Raw genomic sequence first — 25,662 nt, 5'->3', positions numbered from 1 at the left:
GATTTACCCCAATCATGAACATGTTTGTTTTTTTTTATATAAGGTTTCACTTTATTAATTGCATCAGTGTTGATCTATTTTATATAGTTTTATCAACTGTGTGCTTCAGCTCAAAATGTTTTAAAGTCAGTTCCAAAAGCTATTTTGCAATGTAACCGTGCTCACAGAGGCCCTCAATATCACCTCTTGTCCTCAGGGGCCCTAAATATCACCTCCTGGCCCACACATCTCTGACCCTGTGCCACGTACAGAACTCCTTCCGAACACATGACCTGACAATATCAGACACAGGTAAGAAGAACTCTTCCTAGAGGATTTGTCTGACACTTTTTAAACACAGCCTGACATGTATCAATTTATGTTTACATATTGAAACCAAAAGTGCTACAACTATTTCATTATGAGAATAAACAAGACTGCATTGCACTTCTGTCTACGTGATAGCGTGTTTGCTTCTGATTCACTGCCACTGTGCTTTTATTTGTTCTCGTGTGTATTTTAGAGGACTCTTCGTTCTGGTTGCCGCTCTATGGTAACATGTGCTGTCGTCTCGTGGCCCAGCCTCTCTGTATGACTCAAGTTGTTACGTGTGGAAAACTCAAAATTTGGGTTTGTGAATATGATGTATTATTGGAATTAAAAATAAATAATCAGCATTTCCCAAATACCTATTCAGTCATCTTCCACATATGTTTGTACCCAAGTCAGAGAGCAATCCTGAGGACTGGAGAGACGTCTACGCTGTCCTGAGTGGGTCAGATTTAAAGTGTTACCGGCAGCAAGATGACACAGAGACAGCACTGTTTACTATTCCAATTAATAAGGTGAGAAATATTCTCTTGCATTACAGTTGTAGTTGCATTTATAGTCTAAAGAGGGCCGAGTTGCCTTTGATAGTATTTGTGTTATGTGAGTTTTTCCAGTAAGTTGATATGCTGCATGTGGTTTTAAGTCCAGTGTTACAGCATACATGCTTTTGAAAGTTGTTTATTGCATTGATCCCACATGCTGCAAAATTTTTGTGGAATTATAGGTGGTGTTCACACCTGGTCTTAAAACCAATTGTTTGCATACTTGCTTTAGGACACCCGTGTGCGCGCCACAGAGAGGGATCCAGCTCTGCATACTCACAGTATCACTATAACAAACCAGAGCGGCGAGGAGACCACATACACAATTGTCACGCACACATCCAAAGACACACACAACTGGATGGAAGCCTTTTGGCAGCATTTCTATGACATGAGTGAGTACCAGAGTTCCCAGAATGCACCATATCATATCCATCTATCCATCTATCCATCTGTCTGTCTGTCTGTCTGTCTGTCTGTCTGTTTGCTTGCCTGCCTATCTACCTATCTATCTATCTACCTATCTACCTATCTACCTACCTATCTATCTATCTATCTATCTATCTATCTATCTATCTATCTATCTATCTATCTATCTATCTATCTATCTATCTATCTGTGTATGTGTGTAAAATGTTATTCTATCTATCTATCTATCTATCTATCTATCTATCTATCTATCTATCTATCTATCTATCTATCTATCTATCTGTGTATGTGTGTAAAATGTTATTCTATCTATCTATCTATCTATCTATCTATCTATCTATCTATCTATCTATCTATCTATCTATCTATCTATGTGTGTAAAATCTTCTATCTATCTATCTATCTATCTATCTATCTATCTATCTATCTATCTATCTATCTATCTATCTATCTATCTATCTATCTATCTATCTATCTATCTATCTATCTATCTATCTATCTAATCTAAATCTCATTTTTACTACACCATTTATACTGTCATGCAACCACTGGTATGTCCATAGGGGAAAAACTGAAAAAAAAAATCATAGCAGATTTCCTTATTGTAGGGACCAAGAAAAAATTCCCTTGACGTGTGGTGAGCAAATAACTCTATCATTATGTGTGTGTGTTTGCTCCTGTCCAATACCTACGGGCCTAATTCTAAAACAGAGATGGGATCCCAAACCAGTCGGTTTTCTGAACGGCAACTTTAATATTTTGTTGGATTAAATATTTTTTGAGTTTCTGGGGGTGTGTACTGGGCTGTGCGTGCGTGTATTTCTATAGCTCTTTCCACTTTGCCTTTTTTCCTCATAGTTTTGGTTATACCTGAAACGACAGAATGAGTCTTGTAAATCAGGTTTATTATTTTTACATGAACTTTACATGAGCTGCCTAGACAATTAGCGAGGCTAATTCGTCTAGGCAGCTAATCATCCATACCATAATTGAGATTCAATCAGGGTTCCCTTTAAATCCTTTAAAGTTTGTGAAACAAAAAAAAAAAATCATGACCATGCAAAGGTTTTCAAAATAAGCAGATGTAGGAATTCTACTATTTTTAATACATTTAACATAAACAGTGATTGATCAGGGGCAGTGTATTATCGCACTATTTAGGCTAGCGCTGCCCTTTTCTTTGTAAGAGACTTTTATGGACAAAATCAAATCAAATGGGTATATGAAATGAGCAAAAGAGCTGAACGGGACACAAAAAAACTCACAATAATTCTAAATGTTACATTTTTTAATTTGTGGTTAGTTTGTAACATGTAATTAAGCAACATACAATTACAAGGGAGCTGATTGCCGAATAATTTCCTCACGATTGCAAATATTATATGGATTTTATTTCAATAAACTAGTACTCACGTAATTGGGTTGTTTACATTTTAGACACAGCATTGACTATTTTGTTGTTTCACCAGTTTTTTTTTTTTTTTACTGAACGATTTGGGGAACGGCTGAATGAATGACAATAAACTCACTCATTTAGTGGCTTGCTGCCACATATTTAAAGCTGCGGTGCATAAATTTCGCCTCTTTGTCGCCATCTATGTTTGAAAAGTTGTAAAAAGGTATTGCAGTTCCTTGCGGAATTATATTTCTGAGAGGGTTGTACTGCGGGGCGGATGAATCTGATGTTTTGAGGTGAATGTGTAGCTGGTGAAATCTCTATTTAGTAATCACAGATTCTAAACTAAGTCTTGAAATATATGACCCAAATAAGATTTTTCACCCGATGTTGTCATATGAACAAGCAAGTAATTGTTCTGCCACACTCTAACCCAAACAACTGAGGGAAAAAAAACATTAGAATTAATCGTTCTACCAGTGGTGATTAAAACGAACGATTAATTAGCTCATATCGCATCAAACCCTGCAAGTGAATATTATTGTTGTACCTAAAAAGCTAACTATTCTCCCTTCCAACTGGGAGGAATATGATTGAATTTCATTCACGTATTTCATATAGTCCTTTAAGGATCGCAAGTCACCATGCAAATAATGTTTTGACATTTAATTATTCCAGCTGCTGTGAGAGTAGGCTGTAATTTGTGTACTACAAGTTAACTCAAATATTGACTTGCTCAAATATTGATTTTTGGATCTTAACCAAAATAAGTTACTGACTGCAGCTTTAAATGTAGGCTATCTTTCCCCCCCAATATTTCCATTATGTATTTTTAAAATTGCATTTAAAAAACAGGAATCTCATAACATTAATGCTGTTGTAATTGTTCAATGTGAATTAATTTGTTTGCTAACAGCCTAAGTGACTAAGTGATTCTATGAAATATGACATGAAATAGGACGCATACGTTTATTAAGGTATAACAAATGGCCTTTATAAAAGTAAACAACATCCTGAGGTTGATATAAAAAAATATGTAGATAAATGTAAAAGCTGATAGAGCACAGATAAAATAGTGCTACAGAATAAATTGTTTACCAAATGAAATATTACATTATACATATAAAATAACGTGTGATTTCCATCTGAGGTGTCATCTTAAATTTCATATAGGTGGAATTAAAGAGGTCTTCAAGTCTTAACTTGTCATTGCATAAAATATATACATGTAACTTGTTGGTATCTGTAGACACCCTGAGGCATGGAAACCCTGTTTTATATATATATATATATATATATTATATAAAGAAACAGATGGTCACTCTTTTCGTTGCTTGACACTTTGATTTAAAAGTGATTTTTGTGAATTTGGCAAACTTAAACTGCATTCATAAGACATCTTCCTCAGATGTACTTAAGGCAAAACAAAGAACAATGACAGGCTTATTTAGCACAGCATTGTCTACATTCCTGAGCATATAGGCCATTTGAAATACAGCAAAGAACGAGTGATCAGGAATGGGAGTGTTACTTATATAACATGAAATCAGAGTCACACAATATAAGCTCCGTCGCAGTCCATTTTACAGTAAAACTTGTGAATGCTCAAATATTGTCCGTCTTGATTGATTATTTGGTAACACTTTACAATAAGGTGTCGTTTGTTAACCTTATTAACTGAGAAGAGCAAACAATGAACCTTACATTTATTGCAGCATTTATTAATCATAACAATACAATCATTCACTGTTACTTTGTGTTAGCTCACAGCATTGACAAACATTAAAAATGTAATTTTTAATAATGCGTAAGTAAATGCTGAAATTAGCGTCAACTAAAATTAATAAATGAAGTATTGTTCATGTTAACCAATGAACCATATTGTAAAGTGTTATTGATTAATTGCAAATAATGAAATCACATAAAAGTCATATTTTAAGATTGTTGCTGGTGCGTTAGAAGGAATCAAATTAAATTCACGCCCCTAGGTTCGTTTTACTCTGTCTTTTTGATTTCAAATGCCAAAAGCAAGTTACATTAGCGAGAAACATTAGCTAATATGGGCGGATGCGTTAAGATTTGTTATCTCAGACAATAATTCAGGGTCCCATACTAAAACTGGTGCAGGATATTATGACTTTCTGTTTCATTAGTACACGTTATATATTGTCTTACATATTTGCTTAATATGGAGATTGTATTGTAAAGTTCACCTTCATAGAAAGGCACTTTCACGGTTTGCGCTCTTGTGCAAGATTTGTACCGTTGAGCTTATTTATTTAGCTACAAGGTCCTCAGAAACACAAGTGACAAAGTCACTGAAAGGTATTGCACTTGTAAGAATTTTCACACGTGACCTTAAACTTTACAAGGAATCCAGCCTTGTTTTTTTTTAAATCTGGTGTGTTGGCGACAGGTTTTGAGACCAGTTAGGCTTGATTTATTTACTGTTTCTATTGTGAAATCTGCTGTTATTTCTTGAGAGGTGAAGGCGTAAACTAGATTTATTTACATTTTTCATAATCGCTCTTTTTACTTAGTAAGCCAAGACTTCCTTTGTACACAAGACACGGTAAACTGTGGCTGCGACAGATTTTTTTTACTTCGCAAGTTAAACAAGTTCATTCTGATGATCTTCTGATACGATAAACAAGATAATTACCTAAAAGTAAAGATGCGTAACCACTTTTTTCGGGGTATGAGGAACTGAGATGCTTAAAGGACAGTGTTGTCATCACAAAAAAAAAAAAAAAAAAACCTTATCAAACTGGATTTAAAACAAGCAGATGAACTGATGAAGAACATGAAAATAAAGTATAAAAATGCTGAAGATTATGAGGCGTGTCACAGAGGTTATAAAATATCGTTAATTAAATAGTTTTCACTTACATAAAGCAGTTCTGTAACGCATTCAAAAAAGTGCATTAAACTAAAAAACAGATTATAACGAAAGAAACAGTTCATCCAAAAATAGCTGTGTGGAGCAACCCAGATGCAAGTAAGTCATATAGGTATTTCATAGTTTTGTTTTGCAAACATTTGTCATGCCTGGCTGCTTGATTCAATGCAGGTTGTTACAAAGTGTTCTTTTCTGTGTGTGTGCCTTCTTGTCACGTACAGTATTCCCCGCCAATATCATTTGTTAAGGTTTGACGTGATTTTTTTATTTTTTTTACTTGCCAAGGAATGTTACCGAAGCTTGTGAATATTAATGACACACCAGTTAATAAAATCAGCTGTCACTCAGCTATGTGAATTTTGACATTCACCCAAAATCTCTTGCACTTATTGTCTTTAAAATATTTCAGCAATGTCTGATTTAAAAGAAGCATTGTAGTCGTAGGTGACATAAATGACAGAATGTTCCAGTTCTTTTTCTGGTGGTGTTTACTTGGCTGTATTGGCAGGTTTTTCCTTTCTTTTTGCCCCACAGTTGTACATTTTATGTACAGAAGTCGGCAACCCTTATTCTTCTGAAAGAATGATAGAATAATTAATTATAACTCTGCCTATTTCCCTTTAGATATTTATGTTTGAATTAAACAAATTAAATGAATTAAACAAAGGCTTGGTTTTCAAATGTCAAGAGTTCCCCATTGCCAAGCAACCAAATTGTAGTCCATCTCATAACTGAGATTTGTTATATTTGGAAACAGAAATAACTCAGGGTGTGACTTTTTTTTTTGTTCATGGCATATCAGTTTTTTCACTATTGTGTTTTACTGTGATTAGATTTTTCAAATGTATCTCAGTCAAAACAATGAACAATGTAAGACTTATTCGTTACAGCATGCATTCCTGCACATGCCACTTGAGAAATAACAAAAAGTGCAATGCTAACAACTGAGTGATCAGAACTAGGAGTGTTTATATATCACAAAATCAGTAGGGTTATACAGTATATGGGTTGCCAATCAAGTTGTTCAACAGCAATACAAGCACAAGTTTCTAACGTCGACCAATTAATTATTTAATGGTATTATTTATATTGAAGTCACATTTTAAGATTAATTGGTCGATTTTCGAATGCCGTTCGGCACATATTTATGATTTCAGAAATGCTGCATTCGAGAAGATATAAGCTATTAACAGTAAGCCAACCGTGGAAATCGACCTTTCTCTCAACAGGTTCTGATATCTTAGAAACTAAGTTATTTTTTAAACAAAACAGAAACAGAGAGGTGGGTGGATGAGTTAAAATGAACAATCTTTGGAGATTATTTTTCATGAAATGCTGATGAACTGGTTTTATTGGAAAATTACTGGAATAAGGAAATTGAGGATTTCGCGTTTAGTGCTACAAGGAAGCAGTTTTCCCCAACAAAAAAAGTTTTGAATAAATCATGAATGACTTATAATATTAGTGCTAAACAACCAGCAGATACTTATCCGTAGATAGATGAATCAAAGAAAAGTCATCATTGAAAGTTTCACATTCGTTGGAAGAGCATTATTAATGTTAGGCTTAATTAGCAGTGCTTGTTTACTCATTACACTTTGTAACATGATGGACAAACTGTTGTAAAACATAATGCTGTTGTTGTTGATATTATGCTTGCATAGTCAAAAATACAGGAAAAAGTGCCAGAAATTCAATGTAAAAAAATGTTGAGTCGATTTTTTTCTGGCCATTATAAGATGACTCGTATTTGATGTATTTTATAAACAATCAAAAAGTCATACATTTGCAAGAACAGATTATTGTTTGGATATTCGCTGCAAGGTGTAAATGTTCAAACTTTTCCTTCGAAAAAACCTAGCGTATCACGTTATTTTATTAGACACGCCATCATCGCAGTTTGACCTGTATTTTGTATTGAACCTCAATGCACACATTATATAAAAATCAAGCTCAGAGTACAGTACTTTCTTTGTTCTGGTTTGACAGCTGTTGATAGAACAGGGTGGATTGGTTAACATACTTCAGCTTCAATAAAGAATCAAATGAATCAATGAAGACAAGAATTCTCCCCACTAGCAAAATTCTAAATTCACGAAGCCTGCTTTTATTTTCAAGTCGAAAGATTTTTTTATCTTTGATTTCATTAGCTTTGTTTTAGCTGATGAAATCAAGCTGTTAGTAACAGTAGTGTTTTAGTAGACACGATGGTTGTTATTTTTTGTTTCCATCAAGCATGTCACATGACATGGATCTATCTGCCGCTTTGGCACAATAAAAAGTCAGATCCTCCTGTCCATTACTGAAATTCTACTTCGCTAGTTCTGTCTCTGGAAGGTGAGGTATCCTAAGTACATCAACCGCTGACTGTGGTTCCTCAGGGGTCAGTTCTTGGACCTCTGTTTTTCTTCATATAAAATACATCGCTGGGACCCATCATACATGTCTTCTTCTGCCATTGCTATGCTGATGACACAGCTCTATCTTTCATTTCAACGAGATAATCCAATCGCTGCACAGATCTCAGACTGCCTGGCGGACATCTAGGCATGGATGAAAAAGCATCGCCTGCTGCTCAATCTGACAAAGACCCATCCAGTTAGGTTCATCAACAACTACCCCATCACGTTCGGTCAGAAATCATGGTTTAATCTGCAGCTGATTTTTAAAGACCACAAAATAAAAATTCTTGATCTTACAGGTTTGTGTTGCACAAGATCAGAAAGATCAGGCCTTTTCTACGAGAGCATGATGCACAACGTCTTGCTCAGGCCCTTGTCATTTCTAGACTGGACTACTGCAATTCTCTTCTAGCTGGACTTCCACCAAACACCACCAAACCAAACCAAATGATTCAGAATTCAGTGGAACAACTGGTCTTCAAAAAGAGCTCACATCACATTTCTCTTTGCACTGGCTCCCGAGTTCAAGATATTGATGCTTGCATATAAAACAGCTACAGGCGCAGCGCTCATCTACTTCCACTCGCTTTCACGAATCTACGTTCCACTAGAAATCTTAGATCCGGTAGTGAGCGATGCTAAGTGATAACATCACAGAGAGGCACAAAATCACTTTCCAGAACGTTCACTGGAATGATCTGGCAACCCCTATCCTGAATACTGATTTTTTTTTGAGCGACAGTTAAAAAGTCACCTGATTTAATCCTAAAAAATTAAAGATGACTTAAATTCTAGCTTGTGTTCATTTGAACAATGCTTGAAACTTGCCATTATGAGCACTTCATGTGTCTGTTGGCATTGTTTTTGCCTCTTCGGCTCATTGTCCAACTGTTTTTCAATCCATAGATCATTGAATCTGATTACCCCAGAAGTGCCATGTTGAAAAATGACTAACGTGTTTAACATCTTTTTCCTATTTAAAACGTAACTCTCCTGTAGTTAAATCACGCACTAAGCCCGACGGAGAATGAAAAGTTGCGGTTTTCAAGATACGCATTCAAAAACTGTAAAACTCAACTTTTTAACTCTGGGGGAGAATGAACCTATTTTTAGAAAAAGTGGAGTGTTCTTTTAAGATTCCCCAATTGTAAGTCACTTTGGATAAACACGCCTGCTGAATGAATGAATGTAATTGTAAATGTGTTTGACATTGAGCAGTTTCACACACATTCATGTTCAAAAGAGTTGGATTCCTCTGCACTGAATCACACCTTTTATATGATTTATTGTTTGTTTGGGCAACTGGAAAGCATACAGTATATGTTCTGAATAATACCTTTCTCTGTCTCTAGTCTAGGTGTTACGCAAGTGCCACCTTTTGAAAACATAAAGACATACATTGAAGCGGTTAATCGGACTGGTTTCTGTGCAGTCGGATTTGGTTTCTGCAAAATGATGTCATGATGTGATTATTGTGTTTCAAATGTTTTTTTATATATATATATACCTTCAGCATTGTTTTGCCCAGTCCTATATCCTTGTTATGTGTCACAATGGGCCGAAAAGCATGTGGTCTGTTTGGTTTTACCTCAAGTAAAGTAACTTAGACGGGTGTTCTTATTTTCTTAGAAGTTTAACATACAGTGTTTCTGAAGGCTTGAAATTCGATACATATCTTACACAAGTATGTAGACACAAGCACGTAGTGCCTCTCTAAAAAGCATCCTTGTTAATGGCTGTGTTTCAGGTATTTTCATGCTAGGTATTTATTACATGTCGTGCAAGAATGGTGTTTTTTATGGCCCACATCCTCTAAATGTTAACACATGAACCTCCCTAGTTTGTCTGTTTTTCACATTTACTCCGAAACCTTTGTTTAAGGCGTTTGAAAGCATACACTAACACACAAAAGAACCCTTTTTTAATTGACGGCCTGTGCTTTTCTATGTAGGTCAGTGGAAGCAGTGCTGTAATGAGCTCATGAAGATCGAGGAGAATTCTCCAAAGAAAATGACACTGACGTTAAAACAAGGCTCCCTGTATCATGAAATGGGTAAGAGCGTTGTGGGATAGTGGGAAGTTAAAAAGAAAGACACGTCTGTTCCGGCAAGGTCTCTTTAGAGGGCTGTTACGGTTAGCTTAAAGTAAAATTACACATCATTCAAAAATAAGACCACATCAAAAATAAAAACTTTTAAGTTTAGTTTGCCTACATGTACTAAAATAACAAAAACTAAACATTATAGATATAAAAAGCAAAAAAAAAAAATATATATATATATATATATATATATATATATATATATATATAAATAGTATATATATAAAAAGTCATATATTCTGCATGTTTCTGCACACGTTTACAGAACAAATGCAGCATTATTTTTTATTTCGGCACAAGTAGAACTTCACTAGCAACTTAGTTTTATATATTGTTACTTTTGATAAGAAACAACGTAAAAATTTTCTAATTATGTCAGTTTTTTTTAAAGAAGCAATAATAAATGCTGTTTATACATGACAAATCGCTGTATAAACTCCTCAGAAATGCTAGAATTTAATAAAAAATATAGAAAGTGCTGTTTAATAAAAAAGGCAATGTTATGTTTATAATGGCTCGTAGCGAACAATGACATCAAAACTGAGGCACGAACATGTTTGTATACCGTTGTGTATTTCAATGTAAGATTGCTCTGTGCTCTTTATTTGTTCTTTAGTTTTTCAGAGGTGAGAGGTAGGAAAGTTTACACAAAAAAGTAGCGTTGCGTGTGGTATAGCAGTGTGTAATTAGTAACTTTCTTTAGCTAATTTATTTAATTAAAATGACTCGATGACATAAGAACAATAAAATGGTATCACGACAGACAAAAAGTAAACTACAGGTTAAAAAATACAAATAGATCATATCATCCTGGGATATGATCTATTTGTATTTTTAACCTTTTTATAGAACATATTTTTAGTTAAGATAACCTTTTATTGTCTCTTCAGGTATTGTCTGTGAAGATTATATCATATTCACCTGCATAATATGCAAACATACTTTTTTCAATGTAATATAAGTTGCAGACCAGACAACTAGATTCGAAATTTGTGTAAAAGTTCTTTAACCAAACAGTTAAAGTAAATGTAATGGTAAAAGTGCATTTTAATTGTACATTAATATTGCTGTTTTTTATGCTCAGAATGATAATATATTGCAAACATACATTGTACAAAAATATTCTTTTGGTTTTTCACACATACAAGTTATTAAGCCTCTGATTCAAGAAAGACATAACTACCCGATTTGGGTCAGTATGCTTTGCCTTACATATTAGCACTCTTTCTCTTTAACTTAACAGACATACTGTATTAAAGACATGCTAAATATGCATCCACCGATCACCCCACCCTATTGGGTGGGGACGTATTTCCTTTTCAGACGTATCGGTTGACAGTTCAGCCAAGCAGTCAGCCAGACGTGCCGTCAGGCTATTCATTTCTAATGGCTTGTGAAGCTTATACAGTCTGCGAACTAAGATGCAATACATTATTGTGCGGCATCTTTAGACATTTGTTCTTTTGAAGTTGATCCCTGTTAAGCAGAACAGAAAAAGCAGAAAAAGAGACTTGTGGTACACAACGTGTTGATTGATGTGCCCACATGCGCAACAGTAAAAGAAAGTCGATATTGTGTTCGCCAGACGCCTGTCGTTTATTTCATTCTTCGTGTTACCCTGAAAAAGAACATTCTGTCATCATTTATTAATTTATTCATGTTGCTCCACACCTGTATGACTTTCTTGCGTAAAATGAAAACAAAATATTTTCATTTGAGTCTGAATGAATTTGCATCTGAACTCTGAAAACCGAATTTCCCCTTTTGTTTCTTTTCATAATAGAAAATCAGGTTTGAAACCACATGAAGAGAATAAATAATGGCAAAAACTTTAGGGTGTGTCTCTTCATTGCATTCACAGTACTTTTAATATGCAAAGTGCATACCTGAAGCTAATTACATTTTAAAGGTGTAATAATTAGGGCTGCCAGATATTTGTACACATTTTTAATAACATTTATTTTAGATTTTGTCTCTTCAATCTGTACTTTGTCTATTTTATTATTGTATTTCATTTATATATTTTTAAAGTTTATATTTAATGGTTGCTAATATATTTTTAAATATACATTTAATTAATTTTAAATAAATACTTTATAATAAATCAAATATTTTCAAATGTTTTAAATGCAATTTTTAATCTCACCAGTCTGTAAACTGTCTGATTGACTGGTTAAAAAAAAAATTAAAAACGTGGTTATTTTCCACGTCTTTGATTGCGCGGTTTCTCAAACATGTTCTCTGTCTACTCTTTTTTTTTTTTTTATATATATAGTTACACCTCCATCATCTCAGACCAGAAACCATCTGCAACCCCTGAACAGACCTGTTTCTTCTGAAATCCAAAGCCTGCTGTCCACCTATTATAATGAGAGGTGATACAGATTCAGACACCTGTTACGCAAGCACGTAAACACACACAAACACACGCGCGAAAAACACTCCATGGATGTGCACTCTGAATGCATGTGTGTCTACTACGGCACGTAACAAACAGATTTAGAATCAGCTGAACCATGCATTATGGTACACAATGTACCTATGACACCTGAACAGGTTTTAGGCAGTCACGTCAAATTTAGTGCCCAGGAGTGGCTTTCCAACCTCTGAAATCATCTGAAATGTTTAACCTTTGCCTCGAAGGACATTCGATTGTATTACAATTTCAATAAAAGTAATATAGAGGCATGTTAGCGCTTTCAATCGTGTTCACACATGCCATAATAGTGTAGGTGTGGTGTCATTGTCACACACGCCAAACTCTGGCACACATCTGTCAGCAGACTCCAATTCATCTGCATCTTATATAGGGCATAGTGATGAGACAAAACAGTTTTACTGCTGTATCCTCATACTTGATAGGACAGAAGAAAGCAAACAAGTCCGACTTGGACTGGTTACGTCAGATATTGACAAGTAAACTTTGTTAGGATGTGTGTTTTTATGTGCCATATATAAGCTATGGATTCTAAGGTGAAGCTTGTATGTTTGTCGCCTAAACGTGTGCTGTTTGTTGGCTTCAACTTCACAGGAGAGAAGTCACCAGCGAAGGCAGTAGTGCGTTCTTGAAATGCTGACTTTAATCTGTTCAAAACTACTACTAGTATATGTATTTATTTATCGATTTATTTATTTGCTTTCTTGCTGGGGAACACAAGCATATGCTAAGTAAAATGACATCTATGTCGCTCGTTAGAAAAAATATAGGTTTAATAAAATGCATTTTTTTGGGAACATTTTTTATTTTATTATTGGTTCGGCGGTGTGTTTGTTGAGGGCCCTCATCGAATTACATTATTAACACCGATGCAGAATCAAGTGCTGCCTTTCAGATAGTTTATAGTTTAAAAACGAGAATACAGAATCTAAAATCACTTACCTGGTGTGCTACACCCAGTCTATTGTGAGGAAAATAGTTTCCCGAAAAACAGCTTGGAAAGATTAAAGCACTGAGTGACATGCAATGTTTTGACATTAAACAACAGAGCGAATCAAAAGATTCATTATATGCGTCGTTTGTATTATTTCTAAAACATTAGTAACTGAGAAAGACAGATTGAATGAAAGAAGTTAGCGAGGGATAACATGACTGTCTGGTTTTACGTGTTCGTGTTAACGCTGCTAACAGTAACTTCAAAAGGAGGACATGCCAGATGCTAAAACATTTTCAGTTCAACTGACGTTGTTCTTCTGATAATATAGTTAGCAATGGGGAAAAAATGGTCATGAACTTGAATTTCCTTTCACATCTGACACAAACACAGAGTTTTGACATTTGCAAATAGCCAATCGGCTTTCTTTGAGGGTAGATGAGAAGGCGTAGAATTAGGGAATGTGATTTCTCAGCCGAGTGTTGTGCCGGTGTAGATGGGTCACATTCCCGCGGTCAGGACCTGTTAATTGCCATGTGCAGCGTGTGGGTGTTTGTGGTTGTGTGTAGGTGTTTCTACACATGTCTACACATGTGTCTCACCCGGAAAAGCTGTGTTAACTTACAAATGCCGTAGCATGAGGAAGTTGCAGATAAATATAACTTGACCTTATAGTTTTTCTGTCATCGTGTCGGGCGCTCGTGATCTGAGGGCGTTTTATATTGTTACGTGAGATTTATATTTCAAATAAATACATTATGGAAGATGCATTAAACGGCACCGCCGTTTTCAACATCATTAATATTGAGGAAATGTTTGTTGGGCAGCAAATCAGCATTTTCTGAACGATTTTGAAGAATCGTGTGACACTGAATACTGGAGTAACGATGCTAAAATCGTAGAAACAAATGATACTTTGAAATATATATGAACAGAGAAGTGTTGTTTTAAATTGTAATAATATTTCACAATATCAACTGTGTTTTTATTTAAATAAATGCAAAACAATACATCTTACAGACTCTTAAAAACACATTTGCATATAGGCAGCAACAGGTGGATTTTCAGTAAATTAAATGATGATCATTTTTAAAATCTGAATATATTGAGGCCTTTTTTATTTACAGTGAATATGATTTTTTTTACCAAAGTCTCACTTTTGAATTGTGGCCTTACAAACACAATGGGTGGACTCTTTCATTGCACAAAAATGACTTCATGTTGTTTTAATCATGTTTACACACTGCGTCCGAAGCTTTTGTCCGTCATTCTAAAAAAATTAAGATCTGGTTTGATTTTCAGCGTTTTCATTTTCAAAATTTCTGACTTTATAGTGGGGACCCTTAATACTTTTTTTTGTAATGTTAACCCCAGCTGTGCAAAAAAAAGTCATACATTTCCTTGTGGAGATCATATTTCTTTTCTATTTCTATATTTTTGCGAGTAAACATTCATTCTCTGTAACTGAACTTTAACTGCTCTGGGGAAAATGGCTTGAAGCTGATTGCATTAATTGACTTGTTGTTGCTTAAGTCTTGTTGTAATATTGTACCGTGTATGATTCATTCTCCGTTGACGAAATATGCAGATTACAAAAGATTTTCGGATAGGTCATCTTAATCATCGTCATCAAAGCACACTCAAAAGAAAAAAAGTAGAATTATATTTTAATTAGAGCTGTCAAATGATTAATCACAATTAATCACATCCAAAATAAAAGTTTTTGTTTACATAATACACATTGTTAGTGTGCTGGGAATGTTTATCATTAATATTTAAATACAAAAATTCCTTGTATATATTTAAGAAAAAAATTATATATATATATATATATATATATATATATATATATATATATATATATATATATAATTATAAAATATAAATCTAAATATATACTTTATGTGTTTATGTTTATATATATTATATATTATATATATATATATATATATATATATATATATATATATATATATTCATAAACATATATAATGCAGTAAACATACATATATTATGCAAACAAAACTTATTTTAGATGTGATTAATTACAGCACTAATTTTATGACATGTAGAATGCATTCATAGTTTTGGAGGCATAAACTTGCACGTACACATGCAAATGCCAAAAATTACATGAATTTTTTATTTACTTTATTTTTTTTTTTATATGATTTTTGGCTGCAGTGCCACAGTCTTACAGAGTCACTGTACCAGTTTAAACTTTCCCAGAATTAAAGGCGTGAGTATGTGCCACGCCACAATAGAATCAAAACATGTTTGTAATTAATTTGTTTTACACTCCTCTCTCTCTGCTTTTTTCTTTCAGTTACTGATGGATCGAACAAGAATACTAAAGAAAAAAACCTTTGTGCACACCTCAACACACCCCAGTATATTGCATCACACAAATCTTTGTAAGCATTAGTGTGCAGAATTTTTTAGAGGGGAAAACTTACTTTCTTTACATTATGTTTTGTTTTTGCCAAAATATCGTATAGGCTTAAAACTTTGTTTGTCATACACACAGAATTGCAATGTGTTACAAAAGACAATAACTTAGCACACCTACACAGCAATTTGGTTGCTAAGAACAACAGCTAATTATACAGTTTAGTGTCATTATGGAAAAATATGTTCAGAATTTAGCGTTCCAAAGAGACAATTAGTCAATTCTTAATATACAGTTTTAAAATATTTATTCAAAATATATACGTATAAAGTATGTACGAAGATGTTATACATATAACTTGATCCTGTACAAGATCAGAGCTTACAGTTAATGTGTTGCTGGATTAAAATAACATACCTTTATAACTGACTGGAACATTTGTACTTGCTACAAGCTATGGAAATCCTGCATGACAAGTGTTTTTTTTTTTGTTGTCGTAGTTGGTAATTATTGTATCACCCTGGAGTCTTTCAAGAGTATTGAACAACTACCTTTCATGACAAATCTTTATATGATTTAAAAATATTAAAAAACAAAACAATCAACCAGCCAACCATCCAACGAAGTTATTAAATAACCCTTGTCTTTTCATTTTAATTTTTGATCTATCATTGCCAATGATAGCTGGAAAGGTAGGACCTACAGGACTTGTTGTGATTTGTATTACATAAGGAATGGAATGCATTGATCAAATATGTTCACTGATGCAGTTGACTGTTGAAAAAATTGTTGACTAATTTGTTTTATTGTATGATTTATAACCTTCTTAGCAACTGACTAAGTGGTTAAGGCTCTTTATATTAATAACTGGGCAATCCTATCAAACAGTCTCAGTCGTGTATATAAAATTGGAATAATGTGATTTATCGGTTAATAATTTGGGTGGTAACGCAAAGGTTGTAGATTCAAATCCTAGAAAGACACCTGCCGCCATTTTGTCCAACAAGATGTCACGTTGCTCCGTGGAGACTTTGTTATCGGTCTTTCCGAACAGACTATAATTGCAATAGGTACGAATCTGTTAATTCATTATGTCAATTATGTGTTAATAGTATCATGATAATAAAATGAACAATTGGAAATCCCCATCACTTTTTGTTTATGGGTGTGTTTGCATGTAAGTACATGCTGTGTGTTTTATTGCTTATGTCAAATGTTCATAATTCATCTTAGCGTCTTGAAATCTTGTATGCAAGTATCGAGAGTAGATCTTAGCATTATATTTCATAGGTTCCTGTGTAACCAGTAAAACAACATGTGTACGTGATACCTCATATATTCTTAGAAATTCAGAGATAATGTTTGCCAAGAATTCATATTCAGTATAAACAATGACAAAATATATACATTTATATATTTGTTATAGAGTCAAAAAGAATCCTTAATCTAAATGTTTTAAAGTCATTTTGACTTTGCTTCTATGAAATAATTTGCCGTTGAAAAATGAATTGTAGAATGAAATAACAAAAAATAATCAAGCTTATTTATATATTTTACACGTTTACATTTTAATTAAAAAAAATACAAAAAGGTCTGTGCTTTGCTGCCAAAGTATCAGTGCTTCATCATAAACTGAGTTAACAAAAAATGTACCATTGTTTTATTCAAAGTCTCACAATTTAATGCGATTTACAGACTGCAAACAAATGTTTTTCCTGAGCTGACCCTTTTCAAAATTCTATACATTTTATACAAAAGTTTAATCAGTCAAAAGCATGTTATGCTTGACTGAGAGTGCTGTCATGCTACAGTTGCATATCTGTTCAACATTTCTCCTTCCAGTTCATCTTTTTCAGAAATCCTTCAGTAATGCAACGCGAGGGGCTAATTTGGCAAGTCTGCAACATTGGCCGAGGGAAAGAATTTGTCAGCTGCCCAAAGTCTCAAAATGTCTGCCCTCTTTCCAGTCTATATGGTAGGTTTGCCAGAAGGAGTTTGAGGTGGTCTGACGTCACTTGTATCAAAGGTGGGGAAGTTGAGATTTCCTTCGCTGCACCATTAGCTGTTCCCATCACTTTCTCTGACTTCCTTCCAGGCTTTGTCGTCAAAGAGAGAGGAGTGTCTTCACTGTAACTGGGAAGTCTGAGAAACATGCTGTCTTGGTTCTTAATCAGAGGAACCTGTGCCTGTGTAGGTTGAGAAGATCCTGGGGCATCGCTTCCCAGAGAGAACTTGTTTACATGTAAAGAAGTGTTCATCTGGAGCTTTGTTTCTGCTGGAATGCCATTGCCACCGAAGAGTCTGTGCTTCCTCATACCATTTTCTTGAGGGTTAGATTCAGAAAGGTTTCTTTTTATACTCAAATTGGTCGGTTCCTCGGCTGTGGCAGAGCACTCGGGCGTTTTTGGACGGGATCGCATGTGGAACTTGTGCTCGGGTTGTTCTTCGGCTTTGTTTGGGTCTTGAGACACAGGGCTGTTTGCCGTAAATGCCGGGTTGGAGAGCAGTCCTCTCCTAATCAGCTCCTGCAGAAGCTTTAGAGGAATCTGAATCTCCATATTACCGTTAGCATCTACGGGTGGGTGTCCAAGAGGATTGCTCCGGTTCAAGATCCCTAATTTAGGTGCACCAGAAGATTCTTCCTTTAACCAGTCTGCATGCAGATCTCGCTCCCGTGCTTTCATAGCAAATGCTTCAGAATAGGTCAGTCTACGGTTGAAGAGGTTCACTGAAGGAGGGCTTGCCCTCCGTGGGACTGGATTGGCAGTGGAAGAGGAAGTGAGATCAATGATGTCAGCCGTCGGCGGACTAGGTCCTGCTGTTCTGTCCGCTGTATCCCCCTTTTCTCCACCTTCTTCGGCTCCCAAACCTCTTGGAGTGTAAAGTGGTGAGACTTCGTTGAGGAACTTGGTCTTTTTTGAAGGTGGACTGAAAGATGACGGCATGTCAGTCAGTGTCTCAAGTCTGTTTTCTTTCCGGCTGAGGTTGAGCGGTTCTTCCCAACCAGAGGATGACTTGTACTCTTTAGCCAGGTGGCGTAGCTTATTAAGTGACTGGTTGCGGCTCTGAGCCTCCAAAGAGGATGTGCCCAAATACGAAGCAGGCGGTTGGGGAAGGTCTTGAGAAGGGCTGAGGTTTAGTTGAGGCAATGTAGATTCTTGAAGAACCATGTAATTGGATAGAGTTGTACCACCGTGTGGGAAATATGGGGCAATATTCAAAGGCATGCTAAACATCTGTCTCTGATGCTCCGTAAACATGTTCTGAGAAGCCTTGAGAGAAGGAGTAGAATTCAATGAATTTATAAGTTGTCCGATAATACTTGAAGTTTGTATTTCAACTACACCCTCAAAATAAGGTGCAAAATATGTCACTAGGGCAGTTCAAAAGGTACACTGTTGCACCTTTTTTTTAAGTGCATAGAAGTGTCTGTGCCAATAGTCTTATGGGTTAAGGGTTCGAATCCCGGCTCAGGGAACTTTTCCGATCCCACCCCACCTCTCACATTTATTCTGTCCTATACTATACAAGTACAGTACAAAACAATCATAAAAAATTAAAAAGTGGTGCTAATTAGTACGTTAACAGTACAAAGTCGAAAAGGGACCACCCCTGTGATAGCTTATGTACCTTTTTATGTAACCAAAACCTTTTCATGTCTTTGAGAATAGATATTCTCTTATTAAGATGCCATACCTGAGGGAATGCGGAGAGGTGTCGGAAATCTGCATGTTTACTATTCCTGGGGTATTCATGCTCAAAGTCACTGTAACTGCTGGGGTGAAAGCGTTTCTGCGATCGCGGGGTCCTGAAGACAATATCGCCCCTGTATCCATTTTGGTGACACTCGTAGGGAAGAAGCAGCCTTTTTGGACAAAAAGAGCTTTGTGATTAAAATATACGTAAATCATTTATGTCATACTTATTTGTATTATTTGTGAGCAGCAGCTGTTTAAAGGGTTGCACTTCCCCAAAATGGAGTATTCTGATGATGCCTTCCTACTTTTTTGGACCTTATTTACTTGACAATCAATAGTCACAAGATTCTTGTTTTTTTAATCTAAAATGTCTTAAATTGTGCTCCGAAGACTGTGTTCTTAATTTGTTTGCCGAAAGCTTTTATGGGTTTGTAATGACAAATTAATGACAATTTTAATTTTGGGGTCGAGTAGCCCTTTACGGTCACACATGCTTACTTTTCATAGTGTCTGCGAGTGCAGGTGGCTGCACTAGTGCTGCGTGGGTTTCCTCCAAGAATGTTGTAAACCTTTTTCCATAACTGCTGTGCAGTAACCTGACACACGAGATATGTTTTTTGGTGACAAAAATATTTTTCCTGGCAGTAATTTGAAGTTTAACAAATTTTAATGGCATTCAAATGCTATTAAAAACATATAACAACAGAAAATATAGTGAAAAACAACTGTGGTTTTTGTTGTGAGGAAAGGTGGAGTCATTCTATTTTAATTCTGTGGTCAATGCGCAGTAAATGTCTTTTTTTTTTTTTTTTTTTTTTTTTTTACCTGCTGGTAGCCTCCTAGCTCCTTTACTGTCTTGTACATTAGGAACATATCGACTGAAAAGGAAAAGCAAAAAAAAATTAATGCTAATACTATAAAATAATTTTTTTTCAGTTATATGCTAACTTGTATTTGTCACTCACTTTGTTTGAAGCCTAGATGAGGTATTCTCTCAATCGGAGTGTCTCTCTGTTTCATAAAGAGGTAGAGCTCTTTAAGGAAGCTCTCCTCTGTCATCTCCTCTCCCTGATCTGATCTCTTCTCCTGCGGGCCGTCCTGCTCCATCGTACTGACCTGGAAATGCAGTATAATCTTGTTTAACATAGTGAATGCATGCTACCATAAGACCACATTTTGTGTAATAAAAAAGGTCAAACCTTATACAGATACACTTCTAGTCAAACGTTTGGACACATGCTTCGAAACTATGAAATGGCATCAATGGAAGTATGGGAATTATATATGAACTCTAATTTAATTATCAGCAGCATTGAAGGAGTTTCTATGATAGATACTTCACTATTTGCTGGAAATCATTCATGTAATTTACTAAAACTACTACTAATACTACTACTAATTTCATAATAAGCAATTTAGTGTGTCCTTTAGGGACAAGTAAATAAGATCTTTATTATTCATGTATTTTCATATATTTAAATGACTTTTTAAATTATTTATCCATTGTTGCCATTGTAATGCATTTGTCATAACTCACAGATTGAGTAGACGATGCATAAACTTTATCTTCAACCGTTTAATCTACCAACTTTCTCATCAACCCATCCTTAATCTGTTAACTGGACAAAGCAGTGAGTTGCTGTTAGATATTGAGTCTGAGAATATGTTTTTATTTTATCATCGTATCAAACCTTCACCCGGCTTAAGACGGGCAGATTAATATCCTAATCATTGACAGATCAAGAACATCTCAAACACATGGTTTGACTATCTGAAACACGCAGTGTACCATGACCTGTTACGGACAACAGTAATTAATCTAAACGTGTCTGACGCACATGATGCTTATCCGGCACAAGTAGAAAATGTGGCTTGACAGCAATATTGAATCTCTCATTGTTAGCTGCCCTTATGACACTTGTTCTCATATTTCCTTCCTCTTTGATTTTCACTTGTTTTTTTAGGTGCGTATTGATGAAGTTGTTTCCTTATTTTTGGAGGAACCTTAAAATTATTTAAATCATGCAATTGAAAGCTTGCATCACCAAAATGCAGCCTTCTTTTTCACTTTCTGTTTTTCTTTCTTGCTTTCTTACAGTATGTTAAACAGTACTGGACTTTGTAGTTTTACAGATCCCTTCAGTATAGTGCATGAGCTCCGATCAATATAAGGCCTTTAAATGATATGCATGAACCCTGTGATTTATAAACAATGTTCAGTGATTTAAATCATCTCTGGGAGCCATTACTTGACTCAAATGTTACTTGATTACTTGACTCAAATGTTTAGTCTGTCTCACTGACAACTCACTAATCCAGCACTAACTATGACCGATGATCATTCACTCTAAGCACATTCATACTTTTACTGTTCATCTTTAGTCATGATGTGGTTCAATGTAACTGAACCACGTGGGATTTTGTTTACTATGTTGCAAATCTTAATAATGTCAGAACTGAATATTTGCATTTGTTCGTACAGTAATTGCTGTCAAAAACAACATAGACCCAACTGGCTTTCTTTAATGATAATACATATTATATATAAACATATAGATTTATAAAAGAAATGTAAGTTTATATAAAATAAAAGATTTTGTCTGTATAATACAGTATATGTGTGCATATTTATTAGGAATATATAAACACACATGCTATGTTATACTATACTATACTATTATTAAATATATAGTCATGCGGTTCTGAAATGACGAGAGTAAGTCAAAATGTATTTTTTAGAGACCTAAAGGCTTACCTGTGTCTCTTTAGATTTGTCCGTGGGATGATGGTTCGTTGGATAGATCCTAATTGGAGAAGAATGTAATCCAGAGAAAGTTAAGCTAAGTATGCTGCCCTTAGCGGTTCGTTTCGCAGAAGCGTTTTGTGATGCCTCCACGCCGTTTCTCTACACCTGAATGAAATCATGGCCTCGCCGAGATGACTATTCAACTGTCTTCCTGCTTGGAATGTTAGGTCGGACTGGTTCTTCCTGTTCTAAAGACAAATGCCAAAACCTCAAGAGTATAAATATCACTGATAATTACTCTGAAATTATTACGTTCAATTTTAGTCATGAAGGTTTGTTCTTCCCAGGAGAACCTTGTCTTTATGTTTTTTACTAATGGCTTTTAACGCTATATGTCTTCCCACCCAACTTTAAATGACACCGCATTCCACAGCAATGTGCTGTTTTATATCAATAAAATGAACAGTCATTCTTTATCAGAATTATACGCAGTAGCTGACCTCTAATTAACTTTTAATTACATTTGCAGCAGATATTGTATTTATCTTTCACATTGTCACTGATCAGTTTTAAACATTTCCCTTGTTATACCTCATTAACAGTAAAATTACTTATAAAAATTACTATAAAAGTATACCAAAAAAGTACACCATAAGGTGTTATTTTAATATTATGATTAATATTATGACAAAATAATTTATTTGATGCTCTAACTGACTTTAGTATTGCAGTAAATCTGAGCACAATTTGAGATTATTAAAGTGGTAGTATTTATTTAATTTTTCTTTATTTTATGCTCCTCTCTATTCTATTTGCGCGTGTGTGTTTCACTAAAGAAGATAAAAGTCAATAATAATAAAAAAAAAAAAATAATAATAATAATCAGTGAATTTTCCCTTTAAGATTTTGTCTTTTTCTCAGAAGAAACTGAAGTAAACATCACATTTTCAATCTCATTGCGGTCTGCTGGACAATATAGTTTTGTTGGACACACTCAAATGAAAACTTACTCTTTAGCCGTTGTCTATTCCTGCAGATTCATCTTCATTTAGCACTTTGAATCGTTTTACTCATCTCCAAACAATGAGGAAAAAATAACCACAAATAAAACCCGTTCTCCCGTTTCCTTCATTAATAGTAACCTGAGCGGAAAAAATATGTCACTAATAGAAACAGAGACGCTTTGGAATGAAAATTATGTGCGAGGCTATTGTGGTATGGTGTACGTTCTTGGGAGAAGTAGTTAAATAGCTCTCAAAATGACATGCCGAAAACAGTGTTAAAATAAATCCATCCATCATGTTTACAAGCATTCATTTGTAGTGGCTCTTGACAGACTGTGAAGAGGTGAAGTGCGACAGTGTTGACACGTTTGTTTGCCGGGGCTTTGGCAGGAGGACAGACTGCTTGCGTTGTCTGCCTTTTTCTTTGCCCGTGTCCACAATTATCCAACCATACATTTAAAAACGCACTGCAATAAAAGCACAATCACAAAAACTTGTTTTTCTTATAAAAAAAGGCAGCTGCACGAGCTGCGGGGACAGCATTTGGACGCTTAATGCACATTTGTATGCAAAGTATACATTTTCAAACCAACAACAAGTTTAAAATACATTTATTTCAGTGTTATCTATTAAAATAACACTTACTGATATAAAAGGTAATTTTATAATTCAACTTTATTTGGAGTGTTTTGAATTGATTTGAAATTGATTTTTAAATGCAAGATATTTGCAGAGTGCACTTTAGCTCGCTCAAGTTTACTAATCAAATATTTTGCTAAATTAAAGTTAAGTGCAAAATTAGTTGTTCCCGTTTAGTATATTAAAAGTAAAATTGCAGTGTGTTTTTATTAAGTGCATAAATATGCGAATGCATTTGTAGTATATTTAGCAGGAAATAAGTGTATATGAAATGCATTTATTTTTCACTAGTACCTTTTTTGTGAGCGACATTTTTGAGGAAAACAATTCAGAGAAAGAAGCTTGTTTAGTTTAAAATTAAGACGAAGGTATTAAAATCACCATTGGAGAAGATAGTAAAAAGTCCTTGCAAAAATGTGCTTTTTTTTCTTTCTTAAAACAGCTCTAGTTTGAAAAAAGACACTTGAAATGTTGTCTTTCGTCATTTTTTGGAACCCTTGTATGTAATGCATGATAACTGTAGAGTTAAAACAATGTATCATCGTGCAATTTTTTTTTTGCAAACTACCATTTGGTTAATATATTGTTTATTATTTCACAAAAAACTAGGAAGATTTATATTTTAAAAAGTCTAAATAGGATTCACTGCAGTAAGCTCATTTAAATGTGTAGATTGATGTGGAAAAAAACTAAAGCAGTTTAACAAAAAATAAAGTTAAAATACTGTATAAATATATTATTTCAGAATTAAATAAAAGAAGATTTTTTTAAAGAACTGATTAGATTAGATTCCGGCTGATATGTAATGCAGCAAACCTGTTTCTGTTAATGAACATAATGGTACATTTTGAAAAATCCCCTGAAAAGGAAAATATGCTGAATTTCCTCATTTCACTCTCAGATCCTGATCAGCAACTAGATGTGTGCTCAAGAAATGTTGGCATCGTTTTTCAATTTTTTTTTTTTTTTTTTTTTTTTTTTTTTTCGATCAAGGACAAATATGTTCAAAAAATAGATGCCTGGAATGCATCTTTGCACAGACGTGATTTATGCCTTTTCTCTTTTTTTTGTAACGTTGCGTTTTCTGCGTCCTAGCACCTGCACGCAATAGCTTATGGCAGTTATGTATGCGCCGCTCTAAAAAACAAAAATCGATTTAGCGGCGATGCCGTAGAGTAACTTTGGGTTACCCAAAGAAACATTCAGTGATCCTGGCGGAATGAAATGCTTCCTTTTACGTTAAAGGTTCTTTACAGAACCATGAACGCAAACAAAACACCTTTACGTATAGAGAGAACGGTGTCCCTAATAAACAACCAATGAAAATCTTGTATAATAAAAGTAAAGCATTATGTGGCTTTTTTAAAACATTTTAGTTTTGACTTGGCCGGACTATGTTTTCAAACCAATTTTTGCATAAATAGATTCATTTTCATGCAAATGTGCCATCTTACTTTCTGTGAACCAGTCGCAAGATTCGAGTAATTGATGGTTTTCGGAAAATGGCGTAAACGTGCAAGCATTTCAAGAATGCTATCAACAGGTTCTCATGATTAGCATTATCAGATGAACAGAATTGCAGAAGGATCTCAGTTTTCAAGCACCCAGTGCCAGGCAGTCTTAGGATGCCAGAGGTGTGTTTGCATTCGATTAAACGTCGCAGCACTTGCATTCTCTAAAGTATTAGCTTATAAAATATACCCATATTAATTTTGTACTGCACGAACAGTCTGGGTG

General features: G+C 34.8%; 2 protein-coding genes across 3 annotated transcripts in view; one reads left to right on the top strand and one right to left on the bottom strand.

Annotated features, from left to right (window-relative positions):
- rtknb (rhotekin b) overlaps positions 1 to 16,852 on the top strand; it is a 23,795-nt gene extending 6,943 nt beyond the window's left edge. For both annotated transcript variants that reach the window (XM_043221939.1, XM_043221938.1), the window contains 7 exons: positions 197 to 291; positions 503 to 609; positions 705 to 824; positions 1,084 to 1,246; positions 9,929 to 10,030; positions 12,354 to 12,453; positions 15,776 to 16,852. In XM_043221939.1, the coding sequence (XP_043077874.1) occupies positions 197 to 291; positions 503 to 609; positions 705 to 824; positions 1,084 to 1,246; positions 9,929 to 10,030; positions 12,354 to 12,453; positions 15,776 to 15,782 (694 nt within the window). In that variant the 3' untranslated portion in view covers positions 15,783 to 16,852. The remainder of the gene's footprint in view (positions 1 to 196; positions 292 to 502; positions 610 to 704; positions 825 to 1,083; positions 1,247 to 9,928; positions 10,031 to 12,353; positions 12,454 to 15,775) is intronic.
- Positions 16,853 to 17,054: 202 nt separating this feature from the next.
- On the bottom strand, positions 17,055 to 22,486 carry arid6 (AT-rich interaction domain 6). The gene is made up of 6 exons (XM_043221937.1): positions 22,292 to 22,486; positions 20,502 to 20,652; positions 20,362 to 20,414; positions 20,035 to 20,132; positions 19,535 to 19,703; positions 17,055 to 19,110 (listed from the first exon to the last, which is right to left on the bottom strand). The coding sequence occupies exons 2-6, from the start codon at positions 20,641 to 20,643 to the stop codon at positions 17,782 to 17,784; spliced, it is 1,791 nt and encodes a 596-aa protein (XP_043077872.1). The 5' UTR covers positions 20,644 to 20,652; positions 22,292 to 22,486; the 3' UTR covers positions 17,055 to 17,781.
- Positions 22,487 to 25,662: the final 3,176 nt, after the last annotated feature.

Source organism: Puntigrus tetrazona, chromosome 21 (assembly GCF_018831695.1).
Source record: "Puntigrus tetrazona isolate hp1 chromosome 21, ASM1883169v1, whole genome shotgun sequence".
NCBI lineage: Eukaryota > Metazoa > Chordata > Actinopteri > Cypriniformes > Cyprinidae > Puntigrus > Puntigrus tetrazona.
The sequence above is the reverse complement of the archived record's forward strand: the minus strand, read 5'-3'. Positions and strand labels throughout refer to the sequence as shown.

Excerpts from the sequence above, each read along its gene's own strand:
- arid6 (XM_043221937.1), bottom strand. The coding sequence starts at position 20,643 with ATGGAGCAGGACGGCCCGCAGGAGAAGAGATCAGATCAGGGAGAGGAG. Across the intron at positions 20,133-20,361 it reads AGCTAGGAGGCTACCAGCAG|GTTACTGCACAGCAGTTATG; the intron begins GTAAAAAAAAAA and ends CTCGTGTGTCAG. Across the intron at positions 19,704-20,034 it reads ACTCGCAGACACTATGAAAA|GCTGCTTCTTCCCTACGAGT; the intron begins GTAAGCATGTGT and ends TTGTCCAAAAAG.